Here is a 21,800-nt window from a genome sequence, read left to right on the forward strand (position 1 = left end):
TCAACTCAACTATAACTTTGTTGCAGTCCTAATTTTCAATCCTAATAGTATGGGTGAGGGACATATTTGACCTCTCTATAGAGCACAGTCTTCCACTGTAAAGGTAAGTTCATACCATCATGAAAGGTGGAGATCTGTCTCTATCTGTATTCATCTGGGTGATGGATTCTATCCCTCTATGAGTTAGAACTTCTTAAATCTTGTGTCATGTAACGTATATTAGGTTCTAATGCGTCTAAAAATTGTTCAACCTTCAAATTCTTGCAAAATAGAAGTCAGATGAGGGCCGACTGTGTAGTCGGATAGCCACCTCCAAAGGTTGAGTCAGTAGTTGGAACACCACAAAGCTTTGACTAGTTGTAGAGTTGGAATTGAACGAATTAATATAGGGAAATGATTTAGTTACCTTCACTATGTATGATCCTTTAATTTATATAGATTTTACTTGTTGTTCTTGACCGTTAGATGCGTTCACCTTCCTCCCTTATGGCCGTTCGATCTTAGGGTTTTTACCCATCATTCTGAGTTAGTGGTGATTACCTTTAATGATACGATCATGTATTTCAAATTTGACGGGTACACGTTTCTTTCTTTAACCGTCAGTTTCCTTCTTCTTCACGCTACTTGATGGTTCGATCATCAGACCGACCACGACCGGAGTGACCATCCCGACCGTGATCAAACCCGGTTCAAGTTTGTTTTTTCTATATCAGGTTCATATGCCAATAGTTGTTATTTAATGGAATTTCCAACAATTAATCAATCACTTTGGGTTGTCGATCATGTCCCTTTAAAGTCACTTGTATCACTCAACATATTTTGCACCTATTTGCCTACTTTTCCTCTATTGGCTTCTCTTATATTTTTTGGAGAGTAACAGCATTGCGAACTTCCTACCCAGAAAAGTCTTTCTTCTATATGTTAGAGGTTATTGAATGGCTTTTTTTCTACCAAATGAAGACTTTAAAGTAGAATTACAAGACTTGTGGTCTTCATCGATTCTGAGGAAAGAAGTAGATTTGAAAAGGGTTGGAATCCCACTTTAATCAAGTTCCATATGAAGAGTGCAAACTCAAGGTAGCATTTGATAACTTTTGGAGAATGTGAAGTACTACTGAAAAAGAATACTGCAGTTTACTGAAAGTTTCATGAAATTGAATTGCGTAATGTACAATTTTTTTTTTTTTTGGGTAGAGTAATGTACAATTTAATGTAATGGAAAAGAACTTTGATGTCCAAAAGTATTCGTGTCACAACAAAATAGCAAAATTTTTTGTTTTTTTTTTTTTTTGGTACGGCAAAATTCACTACTGAGAGGAGTGAATTACGTTCAAATCATCCAAAACTTCAACTTCATTTGGTAGTAGGTTCGTACTAAAATTGTCTAAGAGGTGGCCAATGTGATTTTGATAATTTCATGGTATTTATGGTTCTAACTCTGATTTTTAGGATTTAAATTTAAATTTCTTTGTCCTTCTAGGGTAAAACCATCACAAAGCTTTAAGTATAACAGTTAAGTGAACTACATAAATCTTATTTTATACATATTATTTTCTTTTATTTCAGATTTTCGTCTATTGCTTTACTCACATCTATCTCGATATCTTTTTCCTCATCCTTATTTTGTGGAGATAGAAGTTTTGTTTGCTATAGTACTTGTAGGGCAAATCTAGGATTGAACATTAGGAGGGCCCAACTGACATTTTATATAAAAGACAATAAATTTTCTAAGTTTCAAAAAAATTGGAATGGGAGGGAAGGGAAGGCAAGTGCTAGTATTTCACACATAAAAAGAACATTATAAGAGATTTTTTAAAAAATTAGAAGGAAAAAGTTCTGGTGATGGGGGCCGGCCATATCAACCCAGCCCCAATGTAGGTCCGCCCCTGAGTATTTGTATCTCATGTGTGGCTCTCAAATCACAGTATGCGGCTTTTTTTGAAATCCACCTGCTGCTGTAAGTTGCATTCGAAGGTAGAAATAATAAACTCAAGCAATCAATCAATATATAATGAGTGAACTAAGATAAGACTAACAAATGAATGAGACATGTAGAGTTGGGATCCATTGATCTATTGTTTAACATGCTCCCTCAAGCGCTGCAGGTCATAAAACTACAAACTTGTCAAGAAGATGCAGAAAGCGGGTCCGAGAAAGATTTTTGGTTAAATATATATCCATCAGTAGAAATAAACTGAATAGAGAGAAAGAGAGAGAGAGAGAGTGAGTAGTTGCCACAAGATCCAAAGAGATAATGATAGTCAGCCTCTAGATGCTTGGTACAAGAGCGAAAATGGAATTGCATGTTAGATAAGTTCCCCCAAGGGTGTCACACCATAGAGTAAGCAATGAAGAAAGAAACAAATACCAAACTCACAGAAGAAGAGTTAGAATAAGGTGCATGCCATTGTTTCTTTTACCATGGGAAAAAAAAAAGGTTTTTTTTTGAAAACAAGCTGGCGGTTGATTACATTCACACATTTGTTGTCGGGTAACAGTGAAGAAGCGTGAGCTTGAAGCAGAAGAAGAAGGGTAAGCCTTAGGTTTAGCCAGACATTTAAAAACTATACGAGGAAATTAAAGCTTACAGTTCAGAAAAAGAATATGACCGTTGGAATTTTGAACTTTATAAAGTCGTCATTGGAAGAGAGAAGAGAGGAATGAGTGGTTTCGAGGCTTTCTTTCCATATTTCCAGTTCTCGAGTCTGGTCGCCAGTCGCCAATTGGGTTGATAAAAAGCTAAGGATCGATGACTCATTTGGCGGGATAACAAAGAAACGTGCATGCTAGCTAGCTGCTTTACTTTTCTGAATAATTTCTTCCTTTCTTTTCTTGGACTGCAGATTTTGCATTCTGTCTCTTTGCAGTGGACCAACCTCTGTTTGTTATTTGGTGGGTCACATATTATTCTCTTGTGTTTATCTTCTTCTATTAATTCCTTGCTTTGACCACCCATCATGTTTCATACAAATTCCTTTTTTTTTTTTTTAAGAAAAAGAAAGAAGGGTATTATTATGAGGGAGCATATTAGAGATTTATAAGATGTGATGAAATAGAAATTTGAGTCTTCCAAAGGGTGCCAATAGACAATTTTTGAAATGCTAGAGTTTCATCAAACTTTTCCTTTGAAAGATATAACTTTAAGAAAACTATTTCTAATTATTTTACACTTGGGACCAACCACTTCTTTTTCTGGCCACGCCTGCCTTTTCATTCAATCATCTGTTCTATTCTGGGACAGGCAACTGCAAGATCTTAATCTTTCTAGTTCAATTGGGGAGAGAGTTAAAAACCATTTCTAATTGCAATGTTTCAAACTTACTGTTGCCCCAAAGCAATGGTTTGAGGATCTGAAAAGTGGAAAGCACAGGATGTTCAATTTGAGAATAACAGTTCCTTCCTTAACTATAGAAGTAGAATGGGGGTTCTCTTACAGTAGTAACCCATATCTATCATATGGGGTAGAAGAATGTCTTTTAGCAATGCATATATCTCCCTGACTTGGGGATGTGACCTATCCCCAACAAAGAAAGCATGAGTTCTGTTTTTCACTTCTATTTGGCTAAACCCAGGAACTTTCCTTACTTTCCTTTCTTTCATCTTCTTCCTCACTACTGCAAAATCACTCCACCTCTCATGTGCTGCATAAACACTACCCAAGAGCACATACCCTCCTGAACTGGTTGGTTCCAGCTCTATCAGTGCTTCTCCCACTTGGTTAGCAACAGCAACATTCCCATGCAATTTACATGCACTAAGCAATGCCCCCAGAATAGCTCCATCCTGCATTCCCTTTGGCATTTGACACACTACTTCAAAAGCCTCATTGACTTTTCCTGCTCGACCCAAGAGATCAACAAGGCATGAGTAGTGCTCTGCTGTTGGTTCCAAACCATAAGCTTGGCTGATTGTGTGGAACAGCCGTAGACCTTTAACAAGCAGACCTGCATGACTACAGGCTGATAAAACCCCCACAAAGGTAATCTCATCTGGCTTGGCTCCAGATCTTAGCATCCGTGCAAATACCTCTAATGCATGGTATGCATACCCATGGTTTGAGTATGCTAGTACCATTGCTGACCATGATACAGAATCCTTAGCCCTGTGATTCTCAAAAGCAATCCTTGCAGAACCAATGTCTCCATTTCTTGAATACATAGTAACCAGTGAATTTGTGAGGGAAGTATCATTTTCAAATCCAAGCAATATAACTAGTGCATGAGCTTGCACTATTTCAACCATACCAGCACATGCAGTCAATATACTCGTTACAGTAACCTCATTTGGCCTACAGCCAGACCAGAGCATGAGAACAAGGTGCTTCAAGGCCTCATGTTTTGGTCCATTCCTCGCATGTCCATCTATGATTGTATTCCAGGTGAGGACATTCTTTTCTGGCATTAAATTGAAAAGCTCTTTTGCCTCAGACATTAGGCCAGCATCAGCATATGCAGTGATAATTGCATTCCATGCAACAATGTCTTTCTTGGGCATCTGATCAAAGTACTGCCTTGCATTTTCTATCAGCCCAATTCGTGCTAAACCTGTAAGCATAGTTGTCCAAGAAATTGCATTTCTCTTAGGCATTCCTTTGAAAAATTCAATTGCTTCACTCACTCTCCCAACATCCAGATATCCCAAAATCATTGTATTCCAAGAATACAGATTTCGGTGAGGCATATCATTGAACAGCTTGCGTGCTTCATCAATTTGACAGTCCTCCACATAAGATTTAATCATTACAGTCCATGTAACGACGTTCTTGTCTGGCATTTTGTCAAAAAAATCTCGAGCATCACGGATTAGACCATTCCGAGCATAACCCAATACCATTGTTGTCCATGCAACTACATTTCTGACCGACATTTGATCAAACATCCGACGAGCTTCATCAACGCGACCGATGCTAAAATAACCAGAAATTAAACTCGTCCATGAGTATACGTTTCTCTCAGGCATTCTGTCGAAGATTCGCCTAGCATCGTCTATTCGATTAGCTTTAACATACCCATCAATCATCGCAGAATCAGCTACAATGCTTCTACCCGGCATTGTCCGAAATAGCTCTTCAGCTTTAGGAAGATCTCGATTTTTCAGATAAACGGTGATCATAGAAGTATAAGAAACAATATCCCGATGAGGCATTTCAGCGAATACTTGACTTGCTTCTCCAACTTTTCTTTGACGACCCAGTCTTGTAATCTCCAAATTATAGTTATAGATATCTGAATCGACTGATTTGGGGTTGTAGTCTCCATAGATTGAACATGGAGTTCTTTCGCATTTCAATGTTCGTTTTGGGTTTAGGGAAGATGGAGGAATTGAAGGGCTGACACGCCAAGATTTTGAAATCAACTTCAACAGACGGCGAGAATGAGAAGACCATAACGCGAGACTCATGACTTTCGTAATCATACATGTTTGCTTCTACTCTGTTCCAGTCACACTCCCAGCAGCTCTTCACAGTTTAAGCATAATAATACATGAGGCCCTTGGATTACTACAACAAAGAGATCTAAGCGATTACATCAAACGTTGGCTCAACAAATTTTTTTTTTATCTTAAAAAAAAGTTTCCATTACTAGTAAAAAATTATGGTTTCTCATATTGAGTTGCATAAGTCCACATATCCTGTTCACAAAAAAAAAAAAAATCCCCATATCCTCCAATATTTCTTCTAAAGCTTCTTAGCTATTGTAAGCAGCCATTTTTCTACATCAAAGACATCAAGGGCACATTCATCCTTTTAAGGATACCTACACATAGTGGGGCTAGTTCAATAGGTCGAAGGCACAGTGAAATTCTGTTTGATCTAAGCTTTTCAAAATGCCGAACATCTTGCCTTTTAAAGAATATATCAATCTATCCACCCAAAGTTAGCTCAATTCACAATAACCAAAATCTTCAAGTGAAGAGATTAGGGTTCAATTCTCCTAAGAGTATATGTAATAGCCCCCACTCCCACGTAATATAAAATCAAGAATAACAATGCACCAAGTATTACCAAAGCATCGCTTGGGCAGACATGACATCCATTGTACGTAAAAAATTAACAACTGTAAGTGGGAGATCAAGAGTTTGTACAACTAGGGGTATGGCCTGCCTATTCATAATACCCCCAATTAGTATATAAAATTGCTTGTTTTTTTTTTTTTGGAAATGAGGTTCATCAGAGCCCGTTTGCGCGCAACCGATTCAATATAATTGGGATGCAAAGCACCCAGAAACAGGAGAAAGATTTACATCACAGGGATTAGACCCGAGATGCAGTAAAAACAATGAGATTCTATTATGGAAGAAAATATTCCTGCATTTATTGCTACTGCACTTTTCGTTCTAGTTCCTACTGCCTTTTTACTTATCATCTAAGTAAACCTCTTAATTCTTATTAATGATTGAAGGAATGAAAGAGATTCAAATTCCCCGTCTTAAATGAAATATGCGGACTAGAACTACATCCTCAAGGATTCGACCTCTGACCTCTTACGTGGAAGCATTGGGCTTTGCCAACTGAGCCACCCCTCGGATATAAAATCACTTGTTATAAGAGGAAGAAGAAGCCAGAGTCTATCAAGCCGTTGGTTGGCTACCAAAGGAGTCGGTTCCAATTTAATTATTGATAAGTGGTATACGAGAAATTACGAAGTCATTGCCGTCAAAATGGGTTTTTTATTTATTTTTATTTTTTGAACTTCTTTCTTTCCATTTTATAAAAGATTACCCTAGACAAATAGAAAGGGACAAGACAAAGAACTTTCTAAACTAGCCGTTACATTGACTTCAAACGCTCCGTCGGTGTCCATCGCGCTCCCGTTCCCAACTCCCTGAGGACTGTAGTCGTAAACCTCTCTCAGCTCTTCTTCAATCTACACTCTGCCTTTTCTGTCTCATTGTTCCTCTGATCTATCTCGCTCTCAAGCTTAGTACAATGTTCACAGAAGGCCTAGACGAAAGCGCCATTGAGTGGATCAAGAAGGTACTCAATCTGTGGATGCTTGAATTGCATTTTATGAATTTTTAATCTGCAGATATCTTTTCTTTAAATTATATCTGTGATTCGTACATGGGTTTTGATCTGTTGTGTTTCATTTGAGGTCTTTGATGTTTAATTTGAATCTTGGGGTTCTTTGCATTCTTCCACCCAAAAGGAAGATTCTATTTTAGAAGAAAGAAAAGGAGAAACTTTTGCTTTTGATTCGTGGCATTATATCGTCTGTCCAAGGTTCCTTTCATGTAGTTCTCAACGAGTGTTATTTTTATCAATCTGGAATTTTCTTGGAGCTTCGATGTAACCCTTACTGAATCTTGCAGGGATCAGATGGAGACACACAGCTTAGGTCTCCCTTGGCTGAAAAATTTAGTCTTGGTAAAACCTCACAATCTCCTTCTTTCCACAACAGCAAGAACTATCTTTCTTCACCGATCTTGCCTCCACTGAAGTTCCACTCTGGGTTTCTAGCACCTAAAAGTGCATTGACTCTTGGCCTGAGTGATGATGATGATGATGAGAGTGGGGCATCAGTTGATATGGATACTGGTTACTCTGATGAATCTGAGGAGGAAGGTTTGGGATCTAGTGACCATGACTGGCAGGATAGGCCATTTGTGCAGCGTTACAATGACGAACTTTTTGAAGTACAACCAAATTCAAAATTTCGAGAGTCAGATGATCCACATAAATCACCTATAATCAGAGGGTCTTCAAAGGAGAAACTCAGGATTGAAGTACCGGATAACATCAAAAGATTTAGAGATGGTGCATTCAGGGAATGTGCCCAGAGGAATTCAAATCAGACTGGCAGTAGTCTACCTCGGGATCAGGTTGGGAAACCTTGATGCATGTGATTAATATCATCTAGGGTTTCAAATGAAGTTCAAGTTTTCCTGATCTTGTGTGACATTGATTGCAGAGTCCCAATACAGTCGGAGTTTTGCCTGACAAGTCAGTGGACATGGGAACTCCTAGTGCACCTCCCATCATGGAAAATGATACAGGAGAAAGCAATTTTGAAGCAGCGAGCCAGGATTGGCCATCTCCAACACATTTTTCTGAAACGGTACGAACTGCCACTGAGATAAATGTAACAAGTCAACCAAACGCCTGCTTTGGAAGGCAAGAAACACCCACAGATTCTGGAACACAATCTCAAGGAAGCAATGAGCCAGGTACATCGCAATGGCAGACAACCTCAATGGATCAAGTACCCTATTATAGTACAAGGTATCCTCTTTTTCCTAAGCTTCTTTAATTCGTGATTGTTTGGATAGGTGGGCCACATCTGGTTTCCTTTCGACTGTTTTATCCAGCTTCCAATGTATGATTATTAAGCTCTTGCATTGACAAGAAACATTTAGAGTTTGTGCTTTCTCATGCTCTAACATATCTGCTAGGCTGTCTACTCATCAATTACGTAATCCTCCTATTATTGGTACATCTTCAACCCAATCTAAAATAAAACTAAATTGCGTCAGTTGCATATAATTATCTCAAAATTTGTCTAAACAAGCAAGTGTCAATAGTATATCTCAACCAATAGTAAGTTTTGGAATGTACAATAGAATGGTCACTTGTCAAATTTCAGACCTAATTCAAATCAATTATATAAGAAAACTGGCTTACTATTCCCATGTATTTTCAGGAGTATATTTTTTTTTAGAAAAGTTTTATTTTTCATTGGATTTTAAAAGATTTATTTTGCTACATGACCAACTCTGTTTTGGCTGAAACCTGCCATGTGAGCAGGGCCATTGGTGTCTACCATTTGGTATATGTCAGTTGATCTGCCAGACTAGAAGAACTTGTCAACAAAAAACAATCAGATTTTGGGCACCGAGACTAATAAAGTCTAGCAGTCTCAGACAAAGATTAAATTGAACTGTAGATAACAATCTTCCAATCAATACACTTGTGGCTCTTTTAGCCTCATGACTCTAGTTGGTAGCTTTCAGATTTTATGCTATGGATCTATATATGATTTTAACTCCTTTACTCTTGTAGGTATCATGAAAATGTTGTGAGTGCATAGGTTAGATGAATAATATGTGCCAAACTGGCTTTAAATAATCAAGACAGGTTTATGATGTGATGATGTTGTGGAATATTGTATGTATGGGAATCAATTCATGCAAGGCCGAAGTATATTGCTGCTACATGAACATAACTTTATCATCAATGGATGAAAACACTTTCTTGTTTAACCGCCTGAAATTAATATCACCCCATTTTTTTATGTTATTTTGTTGATTTATCATCACAGTGGTCAGAATGCATGGCAAGCTATGATTTGCTATGATGCATGCATTCGTTTATGCTTGTTTGCATGGGCAAGAGGCTGCACAGAGGCACCTGAATTTCTACAGGATGAGTGCCAGGTCCTCCGAAGTGCCTTCGGGTATGATGTTAGCCTCCCACCAATATCAATTAATTGTTGCATTTTTTCCCCCTATACCAATTAGCATTATTGTTTAAATCTGAAGAGTAGTAAACTCTGCCTTTTCTGTGAATGTAGTTTGCACAAATTTTTACTGCAGCCTCGAAATATATATTCAAAAGGAGGGTTTGCTGAGATTACGGAAGAAAAAGGCACAACAAAGGCAACAAAGGTTGTTGGAAAGATTAGAGTTGAAGGTAATACAGCAATATAACTTAAATAGGTTGTTTTAATACTTCTCTCTGTAATTGTTATTTGAAGATTACGAGAATTATGAGTCAACTTTAAAAGTTCTGGATGACATTATTGATGTATTTTACTCTGGTGAGCTTCAGGGTGGTATTTTCTACCTTTTCTACATAAATGGAGCTCATCTGTGTTTAATTTCAGTCTTCAAACCTTACCATTACACGTTCACTTGTCACTGTTAATTTTCCATCTTTTAATTTTGAAGTTGACCAAGAAATATTTAGCATTTGCAATCAAATTGTTCTCAAACAATGATTTTGAGATGTAACTACAAAATTTATACTGATGCAGTAAAAAAAATTCGTGTTGTGCCAAGAAGGAAGCTCAAGATGACATACTCACAGCGAGGAGCATTCTATGTGCAAGCAGGAGCAGATTATGTCCGACATGTTTCAGGTCTTCTTCGAACTGGTATCAATTCTCTTAAGCTGCCGCCATTGTCAATGGCATCAGAAGGTTTGTCTTTTCAGCTCAGAACACTAAAGCTTCTTCAGAGAGTTGGACTGTCAGGGGAATGCAACAATATGAATGTTAGTTACCCTGGATGGGCTTTTACCTGCCATATACCTTATGTCCAGTCCAAACACAAGAGATTGAGGCTGAAATTAAAAAGATTTATGCTTGAAACCATCTGACATGTGACATTTGTCTTTTCTGATCCTTGCACTTTTATTTTTTTAACCCATTAGCTTGCACTTGAGCATCTATAATAATAGATTAAGATATACCTTGAGCTTACCATCTGAATTATAGATGACAGGCATCTTTATGAATTTTCTGACTATATCTATAATAGAATAAGTAGTTAGGCAGGCTATTGTTACTGATGGCTAAACATGTTTGCAGAAGCACTATCATGCTTGATCCGACTGAAGAGTTCTGCTGAAGAAACAGATGTGGAACCAGGTTCTGCAATTTGTTTGCATCCTGGAAGTGGCGATTCCCATGTTTTGTAAGTCATTACTTGTTCCCAATTAAGTGGCTTTATTTGCGAAGGGTTGAAATTTAAAGTTGATAAAGACCAAAACTGAATAAATCCATTGTTGGTGTCAAATTGGTGCAACGGTCTCATAGATCCTTGTTGACTTAAAAATTTAAAGGCCAGAAGTGGTATTATAAGATTGACCATCCAATTAATTTCATTGGTCAGAAACTTTAGGAAATGGTCAGGATATAGCTGTCATGTGGTATAGGCAACCTAAGGTGTTTGACATTGCCTGGATAGGAGGCAACACCAACAAGCCAAGCAAGGTGTCCAAGGTGCCTTGACAACTTCTATCAAAGGGGGGGGAACAAAAACAACTGTGCACCATAAAGGTACATTAGTTGGATTAAGATCACCCCCAGATTAAAATTGTGTTTGAATATAATATGATGCTTTGGCTTGATGATGTAAAAGGTTGACTATTTTAAGTCAAACCTTCAAAAGGGGAAAAAATATTTGATGTTAAGGTTTCATGTACTTTCTACCACAGACCGAGAACTCATGAGATATGTTGCTATTTTAAAAAGGTGAGTTAAGATCAATGGTAATTAAAAGCCTGCACCAACTTGCAAAATATCTTGGTGAACTCATGATCTTGGTTCAACTGGATTTTGACCCAGCTCAACGCATAAGAGGACCCAGAACTTGATCGATTTCTAGATATTTCACAGTAGTTTGATTGAGGTCCTGCAATTTGCTGTGAGAAGCTTAGTTTTTCGAGATTTTGCTCAATTTTCACAGAAACTGCTGAAGTTGCCCCCTCAAGATGATTACTACTACATCTAGCCCACATCTGGGACCAATCTAGCCTAGTTTCAAGCACATTAAAAGAATGTAAATTGAACATTTCCATTGATAGTCGAAGTTATTATACATTGAGTGTATGACTTGATTACTTTCTGTGACTAACTTATGCATAGAATAGGGTATTTTAGACATTAATACATCATAGTGGTTATAAGCAATGTCCAGAAACAAACCTTAATGGACCATTTTTCCATAAATCTGATGGTATCATTGTGTTCAAAAGGCCTCGGGACTTTGAGTTCTTGAACCATGCTTTCTATTCAAAGTTAAATTTCATTGCAGCTGGATAAGTAATTTCTGATTTGCGAATGTGGTTCAGTTTTCCGGAAAGCCAAGGTGATGCTTTATTGATAGAAGTCCAGGATAAGAATAAAGTTATCCAAGGTCGGGCCACAATTCAAATTTCATCCTTGACAGAAAATCTGGTATGATCCTTCTTTCCACCATGAAAAGATTTAGTTTATCCACTACTATACTTTCTGATTGATGTGATTCTCCAAACTGATCAGAGTGATAGAGTTCGGTGGTGGCCAATTTACCATGATGATAATGAATGTGTTGGAAAGATTCAGCTCTCTCTTGGTAGTACAATTACCTGTGATGACACTAATCCCACAAAGGTTTGTTTCTTGCTTCTTGCTTGATATAGAAACCAGAAAAGAAATGCTTATCCTTTGGGAGAAAGGTAAAAGGTTAGATAAGGGTATCAAAAGCCTCACTACTCAACTTGCTAGAAGTTGAGTTTGAAATTGAAGTCTAATAATGTTGTTCAACTTAACAACATAAAATAGTGAAATGCTAATTGCCTACAAAATGCAGATTCAATCTTCCTTGCCATCTAAAATCAATTCTCTTAGTTACATGGTGACTCCAAAGGTTGATAATTAACTTATCAGAAGACTCAATTTGGCATCTAGTAACCACATAACTACCTAATTAGACCACCACTGAATTCAAATTCAAATTGGATTCTGTGTAAAATAGGGAGCATTAATGAGTCACGTAGTTGAATGTCCCAGTTCTCTCTAGACTTGTTTTGCTGGACATGGCTTACAAGAGTGAGCCTTTTGTAGACCTGCCACAGAATGTCCAAACATGATTTTCTTTCTTTCTTGCTCCATATAGTTACTTCAATTAATTTTCTTTGTGACACCTCTCTGATTTGAAATATTGGTTGTTTAACTTTTGCATCTAGAGCGGCCCTGTCGTGGAAACACTGGCTTATGACTTTGTGTTAGAGTCTGCTTTGCGTGCGCAGCATTTTCATCCCCGAAACTTGAGGTTACATGGACCTTGGAGGTGGCTGTTGATTGAATTTTCTGACTACTATGGAGTATCAGATTCATACACTAAATTGAGGTATTTTAGATATAAAATTTGTCAAATTACTCCTTATAGCTAATGTTCTATGATTACATCCATGGAACAGGTCCTAATTTTCAGTCCCTTCTGTTATTTAAAATAGATATCTTTCATACGTCATGAATGTGGCTACTCCAACTAAGAATTGCTTAGAGCTTGTGCATGAGCTACTTGCACCAGTTATAAAGGCTCGAGGAGAGAGAAGTCTAACTCGACAAGAGGTGAGCCCATCAGTGCACTTCATTATTGTCTTCAATTACATTCTCACTAGTACTGTAGGTTCTATCTATGAAGAAGCCAGAAGCTCCAAAATATAAAAGCATTCAAACTAAGGTAAAAAAAAATTGTACAAAATTACATTGATGACAGCTCATCAACAATGGAATCAAGCAACTAAAAGCAAATTTTTGTGGTCTACTTCAATGACTGCTTATATCTTAAATGTAAGACAGGTCTTTGTGTTTTGTACTTCAATCTGAGTTTTATAGTACAGGTGAACCAACGACCATAGAGAAGAAATTTTGTTAATGAAAATTATCTTGGTTTGGTAGGTTCTAGACTGTGCCTGCAGATTATACCATATCACCTTAAATTTCTCAGGTTATGAGATCATGTAGGATAGTTAATGACTAACTGCCAATTTTCAATTTTCAATTTCAGTTATATGTTTAATTGACCCAAATATATTTATGATGACTGCAACTTTAGGACTCAAGTGCTTTACTTGTTCTGAAAAATTGTTCTATTATTTAGAGGAACTTATGTGAGAAAGAATATCAGTTTTTTTTTTCTTCTTGGGTTGCAGAAAAGTATATTGCTGGATTGTGAAACTCAAGTTGAGAATCTGTTAGCCAATGTCTTTGAGAACTACAAATCATTAGATGAAGTCAGTCCAACAGGCTTGGCAGACTCATTTGGTCCAATACCAGACTGTGCAGCACCAGCTTTAGTTCCTGCAGTGACAGTGTACACCCTTCTTCATGATATCCTTGCTCAAGAAGCACAAACAACGTTGAGAAATTATCTTAAGGTAAGTTATGTAGTATCCAGATGTAAATATGGACAAATATTTTCCTCAAGACATGCATATATATATCAAACTTGCAAAATTTATGGGAGATGTACCTATGGTCAATCAATGTTGATGACACTTCCACTGCCACAGTAATATCTACCACAATAATAATAAGTGCATAATGTGACCATCAGATTTGAAATTGCTGGATAGTTTAAAGCTAAGTGGTTACAGGGAAGTTACTCAAAATTTGTGTTGCAATGGAACAAAATATAATCATAATGCATGAGGAATCACAAGATACAGCTGCAGTCGGCTATTGCCATTTTACTTATCATTTGGATTGTCTCAGCTTTGCTAAGTGATCAATCTGAACTAAATAGTAGTAGTTCTCATGGATGGGTATTATCTAGGACTAATCCTGTTGGACATTGAATCTTAGATTTAAAACAATATGTTTGAGGATATGCTGACAGTTCAAATAAGAAATCATTGGAATATCTGGATCCCTTTTTTTGTGTTTCAGGAATTGGTCTTTCTTTCTTTTTTATTTCATCATATAACTTTACAGAGAGGTTAAACAATTTGATTGTTTGGATCGCCTCCATAGGCAGGATTTGCTCATGGCTGTAAAGAGATCTAATGAAACAGAATTTTGTTACAGAAAGCAACTACAAAAAGGTGTAGGAGACATATGATGGAAACTGATGAATTCATGTCAAGCAACCCAGAAGGTTTTCATATGGACTCAATGACCATCTCCACTGCGTATCTCAAGATGAAGAACCTGTGCATAAACATAAGCAGTGAGATTCAGGCAGACATCAAGATTCATAATCAGCATATACTTCCAAGGTACATCCTGATGTTCTAATCTTAACTTCATGAATGGCAGGGAGCTGGTATTCATCCCATTTTGAAGTTTGATAAACTTATCCACTAGAAGATGCATGAGTAACCCAACCAGGAAGCACTTGCAGTTGCTGTAGCACTAAATATTTGATACTAGATTACATTAAATTGTTAAAATTTTGGGTGTTAAACAACTAGAAAGAAGTATGAAGTGCAACTTGGTAATTTTTTACTGTCGATTATTTGCCAGCATGTTTTGACATATAGGTTCTTCTTTCAGTTCAATAGACCTGTCAAACATAGCGGCTGGTGTCTACAGCACTGAGTTGTGCAATAGATTAAGAGGGTTCTTGGCAGCTTGGCCTCCATCCAGCCCTTTGCCTCATGTAACAGAGCTTTTGATCGCAGCTGCTGATTTTGAGAGGGATCTTGAGACATGGAATATCAGGTTCAATTTAAAAAATCTCCTAGTATCGTATTTGTTGTTTATTATAGGAGGCCTCTCCCAATAGCTTACCAAAAACAACAAATGAATTTTGGACAGTATCTCATGGATATCCATCTTACCTTTTTTGTATTCTACTGTTCCAACTTTTGCCTCAGCCCTGTTCATGGAGGTGTGGACTCAAGGAATCTGTTCCACAATTATATAATGGTCTGGGTAGAAGATTGGCAACTCTCGATGCTTGACCTTTGCAAGGCAGAGAAGGTCTCCCTCTCTCTCTCTCTCTCTCCCTTCCCCCCCCCTTCTTGTGCCTGACAGATGTAAGAGATTTGTTCTTATAAAATACTGAACTGCTAGATGTTGAAACAATATTTTACCTTTGTGAAGCCAATTTAGTTCATTCAGTTCCATTTTGATTAACCCCCTGTTGCAGGTACCATGGAATGGAGTAAGTACAAATCATTCCACTTCACCATTTGCTGAGAATATGTATGAGAAAATTAAAGAAGCTCTAAGTGAGTATGAAGTGGTGATTAACCGATGGCCACAGTACTCATTGATACTAGAAAATGTAAGTGTTTCTATGTTCTTTCAATACAAAGTTGGGTCAAACTCGATGCAGCCTCAAATTGGTGATGACATATATTTGTATCTAAATAATATTCTCATCTTTATTGTCAATTTTTAATTTCTCAAGGCGGTTGCAAACATAGAACAAGCAGTTGTGAAGGCACTAGAAAAGCAGTACAGTGAAACCTTAATGCCTCTGAAAGATAGCATCCCGAAAAAACTTGGAATGCATGTGCAGAAACTTACAAGAAGACAATCCACAACTGTCTACTCTGTTCCTAGTCAAGTATGGAATATACACTTCTTACTTCCTTTCCATTTTGAAAGACAAATACTTCAGATTTATATATTATGTGGAACATCAGTTAATAGAATCTCATGCATCTTGCAGTTGGGAACTTTCCTGAATACCATCAAAAGAATTCTTGATGTTCTGCACTGTAGAGTCGAGGATATCTTGAAGCCTTGGGCTTCCTGTCTTCCTGTCAATGGAGAAAAGAAATCAGTCTTTGGGGAACAGATGAATGGAATTACAGTTATGTTAAGAACGAAGTACAAGAACTACATGCAAGCAACTGTAGAGAAACTTGTTCTCAATGTATGTGTTTCTTTCTCTATTGCTATCAGTTATGTCTCTAAATGTTTGTTTTGCAATGGTAAATAGATTTAGAAAAGAAAGGATACCGAATCAGTCTTTATTATTGAGAATATATATTACATCCTCTTAAAAAAATTTGTCTATCATAAATTGTGCCTCAATCTGGAAAAGAATACACAAGGAAGTTCTACATTTTCTTTCAGACACAAGCCAATCGAAGCACAAGGCTCAAAAGAATACTGGAGGAAACCAAAGAAGCAGATGGGGAGGCTGAAGTCCGTGAAAGGATGCAAATGCTAAGTTCACAACTCATAGAATCCATTACAAATTTGCATAAGGTTTTCTCAAGCAGGATTTTTGTTGCAGTATGTCGTGGGTTCTGGGACAAGATGGGTCAGGTAACAGCGAGATGCATTATCCTTTCTAGTTTTATGCCATTTTTTTCAAAGAATGAAAGTTGAAGTGTTCATGTGTTTTTCCTTGTGGTATGTCGCTAGACTGTCTTGAAGTTTCTTGAGAGCAGGAAAGAAAACCGAATGTGGTACAATGGATCGTATCATGCTCTTGGGGTGAGTAATTTATGAAGTCCACATTTTGTAGAACAGTTCTTTTTCCCTATCCAAAGCATCACCAAAGTATTTTGGGGAATCTGATATCTGAATTATGAATCTTTTTAATACTATGCATAGACTGTTAAGAGGGAGACTTTTAATCTACCGGCATGCTACAGTGAATAGAGCAATAATTCCAGCAATAACAAGTTAACTTCTTTCTCACCTTGGTCGCAGATATTGGATGACACTTTTGCTTCCCAGATGCAGAGATTGCAAGGGAATGCACTGCAACCAAAAGATCTTGATCCCCCTCGATCAGTAATTGAAGCTCGTTCCGTTCTTTGCAGAGACACACAAAATACAACGGATCCATCCAATTACTTCTATTTCTGAGCAAGAAATTTCATTTTCCCATTGAAGGAATTTGCAGAATGAGTTTCACTTCTCATTGTAGCTGAATATGTGGCTGCCTGCCCTGTTTCAGTGTCTTTTATTCAATTCTTTTTTATTGTACAGGTTGTACCTCCATTCATATTTCTCACTATTCTTTTGTATTATTGTACGCATCACATTGCTTAAAAGAAATTCTTTTTCATATGTTCAGAAGGATGTGTAATCTAGAACAGTTTCAAAAACATTGTGTACTAGATGCCAACAAAAGAAATAAATGAAATAAATTTGCACCTACTTCTTATTTATCTGGAAATCTAACATTGAGAGAAAGTGAAGCAATTCAAATTTGCATGCCTATCATGCGAAGTGGGGGGGGGGGGGAATGGGAATAAAAAGAAGAAGGCTGGGGAGTTGGCTTCTTTGACATCTCTCCGATCACTTGAAAATGCAATCATCAATTCACCACATTCTCTGATTTAAACTCTTAAAGTTAATTTGCTCTTGATTGTACACTTATTTGAACACTTATCTGAACAAGTTTAAAATGGTGAAATATTAAGAATGACAAGGGGGTAGAACCTGAAGGAGAGTTTTATACGCACCTTTTTAACCCTAGGTTGCTTCTCAAACTGGTGGTGGCAAATCCACAACATTTAAATCGAAGGATCATGTTCCTTCCTCCAAGCAATAATGCAATATAGAACTACCATACTATGGTCTTTGCTTCTTGTTGAATTTTCTAGAGACGTTTCCTTGGATCTTGTTCCCTCTCTTCTCCAGCACACGACTGTGCCATGGCTAGTGCCATGGCTAATCCATTGCTTGCTGGGTGTGGCAACTGCCTTTGACCAAGCTTGGAACTGGAAGGGTTAGAAGAAGATGCATAACATAGAGCTTTCTGATGATCGAACTGGATCGCCTTGATTCATTAGTAATGACTGTTTACCATCATTATTAAGAGAGAGGCCAGCACAACATAGATGTGCACTCCTAAGATTTGGTCTGCTGTCAATAAACCTGATGGGCCAAGGGTTTGTAGGAGAGGTTGCCTCCTACAAACCCTTGGCCATACAGAATGATGTTACTGTGTGATGGAATGATCAGGATGGATGGCAGCATTGCTGGACATCTGGGAAAGTATTCCTGGACAAGAATTGAGGTCCACAGGTCATGAGACTGTTCGGTGGTCATACCAGATCTCAAATTAGAAAATCTAGAAACAGCCTTGTAATGATGCAAATAAACCTTGCGCATACATGTTCATAAAAGTAACTAACAATAACTAAAAGGCTTAAAGTACTTAAAAAGGACAACTTTAATAATGAAACACAATAGGACACTGCCCCTAGCATGAGTAACTTAAACACTCCCTCCAAACTGGAGTCTATGAATATATACCAGTTGCATGACATTGAGTATATACTGAACTCCATTACGGTTGCAGTATCAACTCAACCACACCAGTTATCCGCATCATAGCAGACTCAGTACACCAGCAGATGGAACAAATAAGCAAGTAATAATACTCCTCAACTAATGACTAGAGCAGACAATGTCTTTTTTTTTTTTTTTTTTTTTTGGGGGGGGGGGGGGGGTCGCGCTAAGCGAGCAGATGACAATGACAATGACAATCTTCAGATATTAGATGATAACTCCAGTCTCCTCCTCAGATGTAAAAGGAAATGTGGACAAATAATGCAGAAGAGCAAAATGATAATCATCCATCATATGATATCAATAACCAGAATTACAAAATAACGACAAATCCTATAATCAAGGGCAGCCATAATAATGATATCAATAGCGACCATGGAGATCAAATACACAAAGAACTCCCAACGCATGACAGGGAAAATGAACAAATTAAAATTTCAGCTGTGGAGAGTTTGATGTCTCCCAAATTATGGTCAAAATATGCTATTACCGGACTATAAGAATCCCAGAATATTGATTGATCCACAGTTTGTTTGCGTTATACATAGCATGCAAACTAAATCAACTTGTTACCTAGAAACCAAAGAAAAATTAATCAGATGTGGCGACATATGGACCAGGTGACTAGTCAAACAAATATGGATGCAAAAATGGGTGGTATTCTGACACTCTGTCTAAGTATAAACAAATGCAGAAATGTAAGATGGTAGAGTTGTAAGTAAATTGAGTGTTTAGCCAGTTGGAACTCTTTCATACATATCCAAATCACTCTGAAATTCCTCTAGTTGATTAGTCCTAAATTTTTTACTTATCAACTAACGTTCGCATGAATTGAACGTAATAGCCACACTTGGACCATGCTGCCTATGGAAAGGAGTGAGCACAACATAAAGGAGTTTCCCCCCTTGCTCTCGTCCCTTCACCTTTACATTAGACTATTAGAAGAGATGCACATAATAAAGGAGTTGATCTTTGCAATTTATTTTAGCAATTAACCAGAACCTGGTCAAAGCTCTTGAAGGGGGATCTTGCATGATCAACTCTTCCCATCAGAACCGATTGAGTCATTGGCATAATTAGGAATGCATTAATTAATCGATGGTCCAGACCAAGGATATAATTTTTCTTTCTATTGTGGGCGTTGTACTCTGGTAAATATATAAACACCTTTGGTAAATTAATAACTCAGAACCAGAACATGGTTTATCTTTTTCTAAACCAGAAAAAGGATGCTCAGGAAGGTAGTTTTCTTGACATCTAGGTGTTTCAAGGTGGTCCAGGGAGCAAAACATTGAGGTGATGATGCAAACAAGGTGACAGGGTGCTGCCTAGGTGACCAAGTCGACACCTTGCTCTGGAAGCCCTTCCTCAGGAGGAAACTGCATGATCTTTACCTTTTCTGTCTTTTGGAAGAAAAAATAAACATCTACCATCAAGTTCCAAGGATATTCATATGTGGATTTTCAGGGGAAACCTGTCTAGATAAAAATCACTGTGATGAGCACCTGTCTCTTGTAGGAATGTTTATGCTGTGCTCCTATAAGCCTTCTTCTGATAGTCACATTGGGACCCTAGCTTTTAAACTCATCCAAGTTAACTTCACTCCTTAAAAAACAGATATTTACATGTGAATTATCAATTAGTTTTCTCTGCAAGCAGCTACCATACTCCAGAATCACACAAAGGCATAGCTGCGACCAGAAGACAATAATCTTCTTAATCTCAACAACTGGCATAAAGGCCTCCTTAAGACTATATTTGCATTCACATTTCAGAAAGCCTGGAAGTCCAATTGAAAGTACCTCACTTGGCTCTACATTTTTATCCTCCGTCCTAGACATCATGAAGTGATTGGTCAGAATCAGTGAGATGCATTTGTGGATCCCTTCGAAATAATCTCATTACATGACCTGCAGAATGTTGTTCAACTTGATGTTGTTGGTACTCCTTATAATGTGCTAATGTTAATGATTTTTTCTGTAAGATAAGTGAACAACCATTCTAAAATGGAAAAGTTGAACAAGCTTGCAATATTCATCCAGTTGAGCAACTGTGTCAAACTGAGAACACTATAGGATAGATCAAACCAATTTGAAAGAAGAAAATATACCTAGGTATATTAATGGTCTTTCCTGTAATTTAGAGGTTCACAAAGACAAGTGAAGAACCAATTTGAAAGAAGAAAAAGAAAAAAAAAAGCCAAAAAATGAAAAAAATATTGAACAGGCTTGCAACACTCATCCAAGTTGGCAGATGTGTCAAACCAACACTCTAGGATTTATCAAACCATTAAAACCACCAATGCTCTGTTTCTGTTTGACTTGAACTCTTTGGATGAACCAATAGTTGCAACAGAATAAAGAAAAGTAGAGAGAAAAGGATGAAGATTAAGCTGTAACTGATCTTCAGCTAGACTTCCATTAAGCTGTGGTTTAGCTAGCCAAAAAGCATTTATTGACTTTTCAGCATAAACTAAAACATGATAATAAAATAAAAAATCTTAAGTACCACTTAATAAGCCTAAAGAGAACTGATTTAGATAATACCCTAAAAATTTAAACTATTCAACAATGACTTGTTTCTTGGAGAATAGCTCATCTCCCTAAGATGGAGAACATGTCAAATTGTCTCGCGGCGGCTAATTCCAAAAGTGTGTAATCATGGTGGATCAATGGACCATGTATTATTCTCCTGAAGATTTCCGGGGTGTTTCTTTCTTTTTTTTTAATCAAAGATGTCAGTGCTTCAATTCTTATACGTTGTAGAAATTCATTGTTCATAAATTTAGGTTTTAATGTTATTGGGGATCATTGGTGTTGGAATTAAAATCTTCAAGTTGAGTCTCTCTAATTCTATACCTACTACTTCCTGTTGAACCTTTATCTGCTTCAGTGTGTGCAGCAGCAGTACAGAAATTGCTTCAATGCACATTTATATAATTCGATAGGGGAAGTAAATTCAGGTTTACTGATCCTCAGTATGGGAATCAGAATTCCAATGCTGTCGCTAGGAATTTCCACCATTTGGAACAGAGCTTGTGTAGCATAAAAGCACATCTCGAAAAGGCAAAATGATATCTATATAAAAAGCTACAGTAGCCACTGG

The 21,800-nt window shown here is 37.4% G+C and overlaps 2 protein-coding genes across 4 annotated transcripts; one reads left to right on the top strand and one right to left on the bottom strand.

The window, feature by feature from the left end:
* Positions 1 to 3,281: 3,281 nt before the first annotated feature.
* On the bottom strand, positions 3,282 to 5,546 carry LOC149024554 (uncharacterized). The gene has a single exon (XM_089142964.1). It carries the CDS (start codon positions 5,413 to 5,415, stop codon positions 3,406 to 3,408), a length of 2,010 nt encoding a protein of 669 aa, XP_088999090.1. The 5' UTR covers positions 5,416 to 5,546; the 3' UTR covers positions 3,282 to 3,405.
* A 1,207-nt stretch (positions 5,547 to 6,753) lies between these two features.
* LOC149024555 (portal protein) lies at positions 6,754 to 17,491 on the top strand. Of its 3 annotated transcripts, none has more exons than XM_089144785.1 (21): positions 6,754 to 6,976; positions 7,312 to 7,821; positions 7,911 to 8,221; positions 9,258 to 9,392; positions 9,510 to 9,628; positions 9,972 to 10,136; positions 10,527 to 10,632; positions 11,792 to 11,897; positions 11,982 to 12,092; positions 12,668 to 12,831; positions 12,938 to 13,055; positions 13,640 to 13,864; positions 14,514 to 14,704; positions 14,982 to 15,149; positions 15,305 to 15,410; positions 15,580 to 15,717; positions 15,844 to 16,002; positions 16,108 to 16,314; positions 16,518 to 16,712; positions 16,812 to 16,883; positions 17,103 to 17,491. In XM_089144785.1, exons 1-21 carry the CDS (start codon positions 6,929 to 6,931, stop codon positions 17,259 to 17,261), a joined length of 3,513 nt encoding a protein of 1,170 aa, XP_089000911.1. In that variant the 5' UTR covers positions 6,754 to 6,928; the 3' UTR covers positions 17,262 to 17,491. The 3 variants fall into 3 exon arrangements, with proteins under 3 accessions (XP_089000911.1, XP_089000912.1, XP_089000913.1); XM_089144786.1 differs by having other exon boundaries at positions 9,972 to 10,091; XM_089144787.1 differs by having other exon boundaries at positions 9,972 to 10,076.
* Positions 17,492 to 21,800: the final 4,309 nt, after the last annotated feature.

The sequence above is a fragment of the Hakea prostrata genome, chromosome 2, assembly GCF_041222555.1.
Source record: "Hakea prostrata isolate BN-2017 chromosome 2, UWA_Hpros_2, whole genome shotgun sequence".
NCBI classification, from domain to species: domain Eukaryota; kingdom Viridiplantae; phylum Streptophyta; class Magnoliopsida; order Proteales; family Proteaceae; genus Hakea; species Hakea prostrata.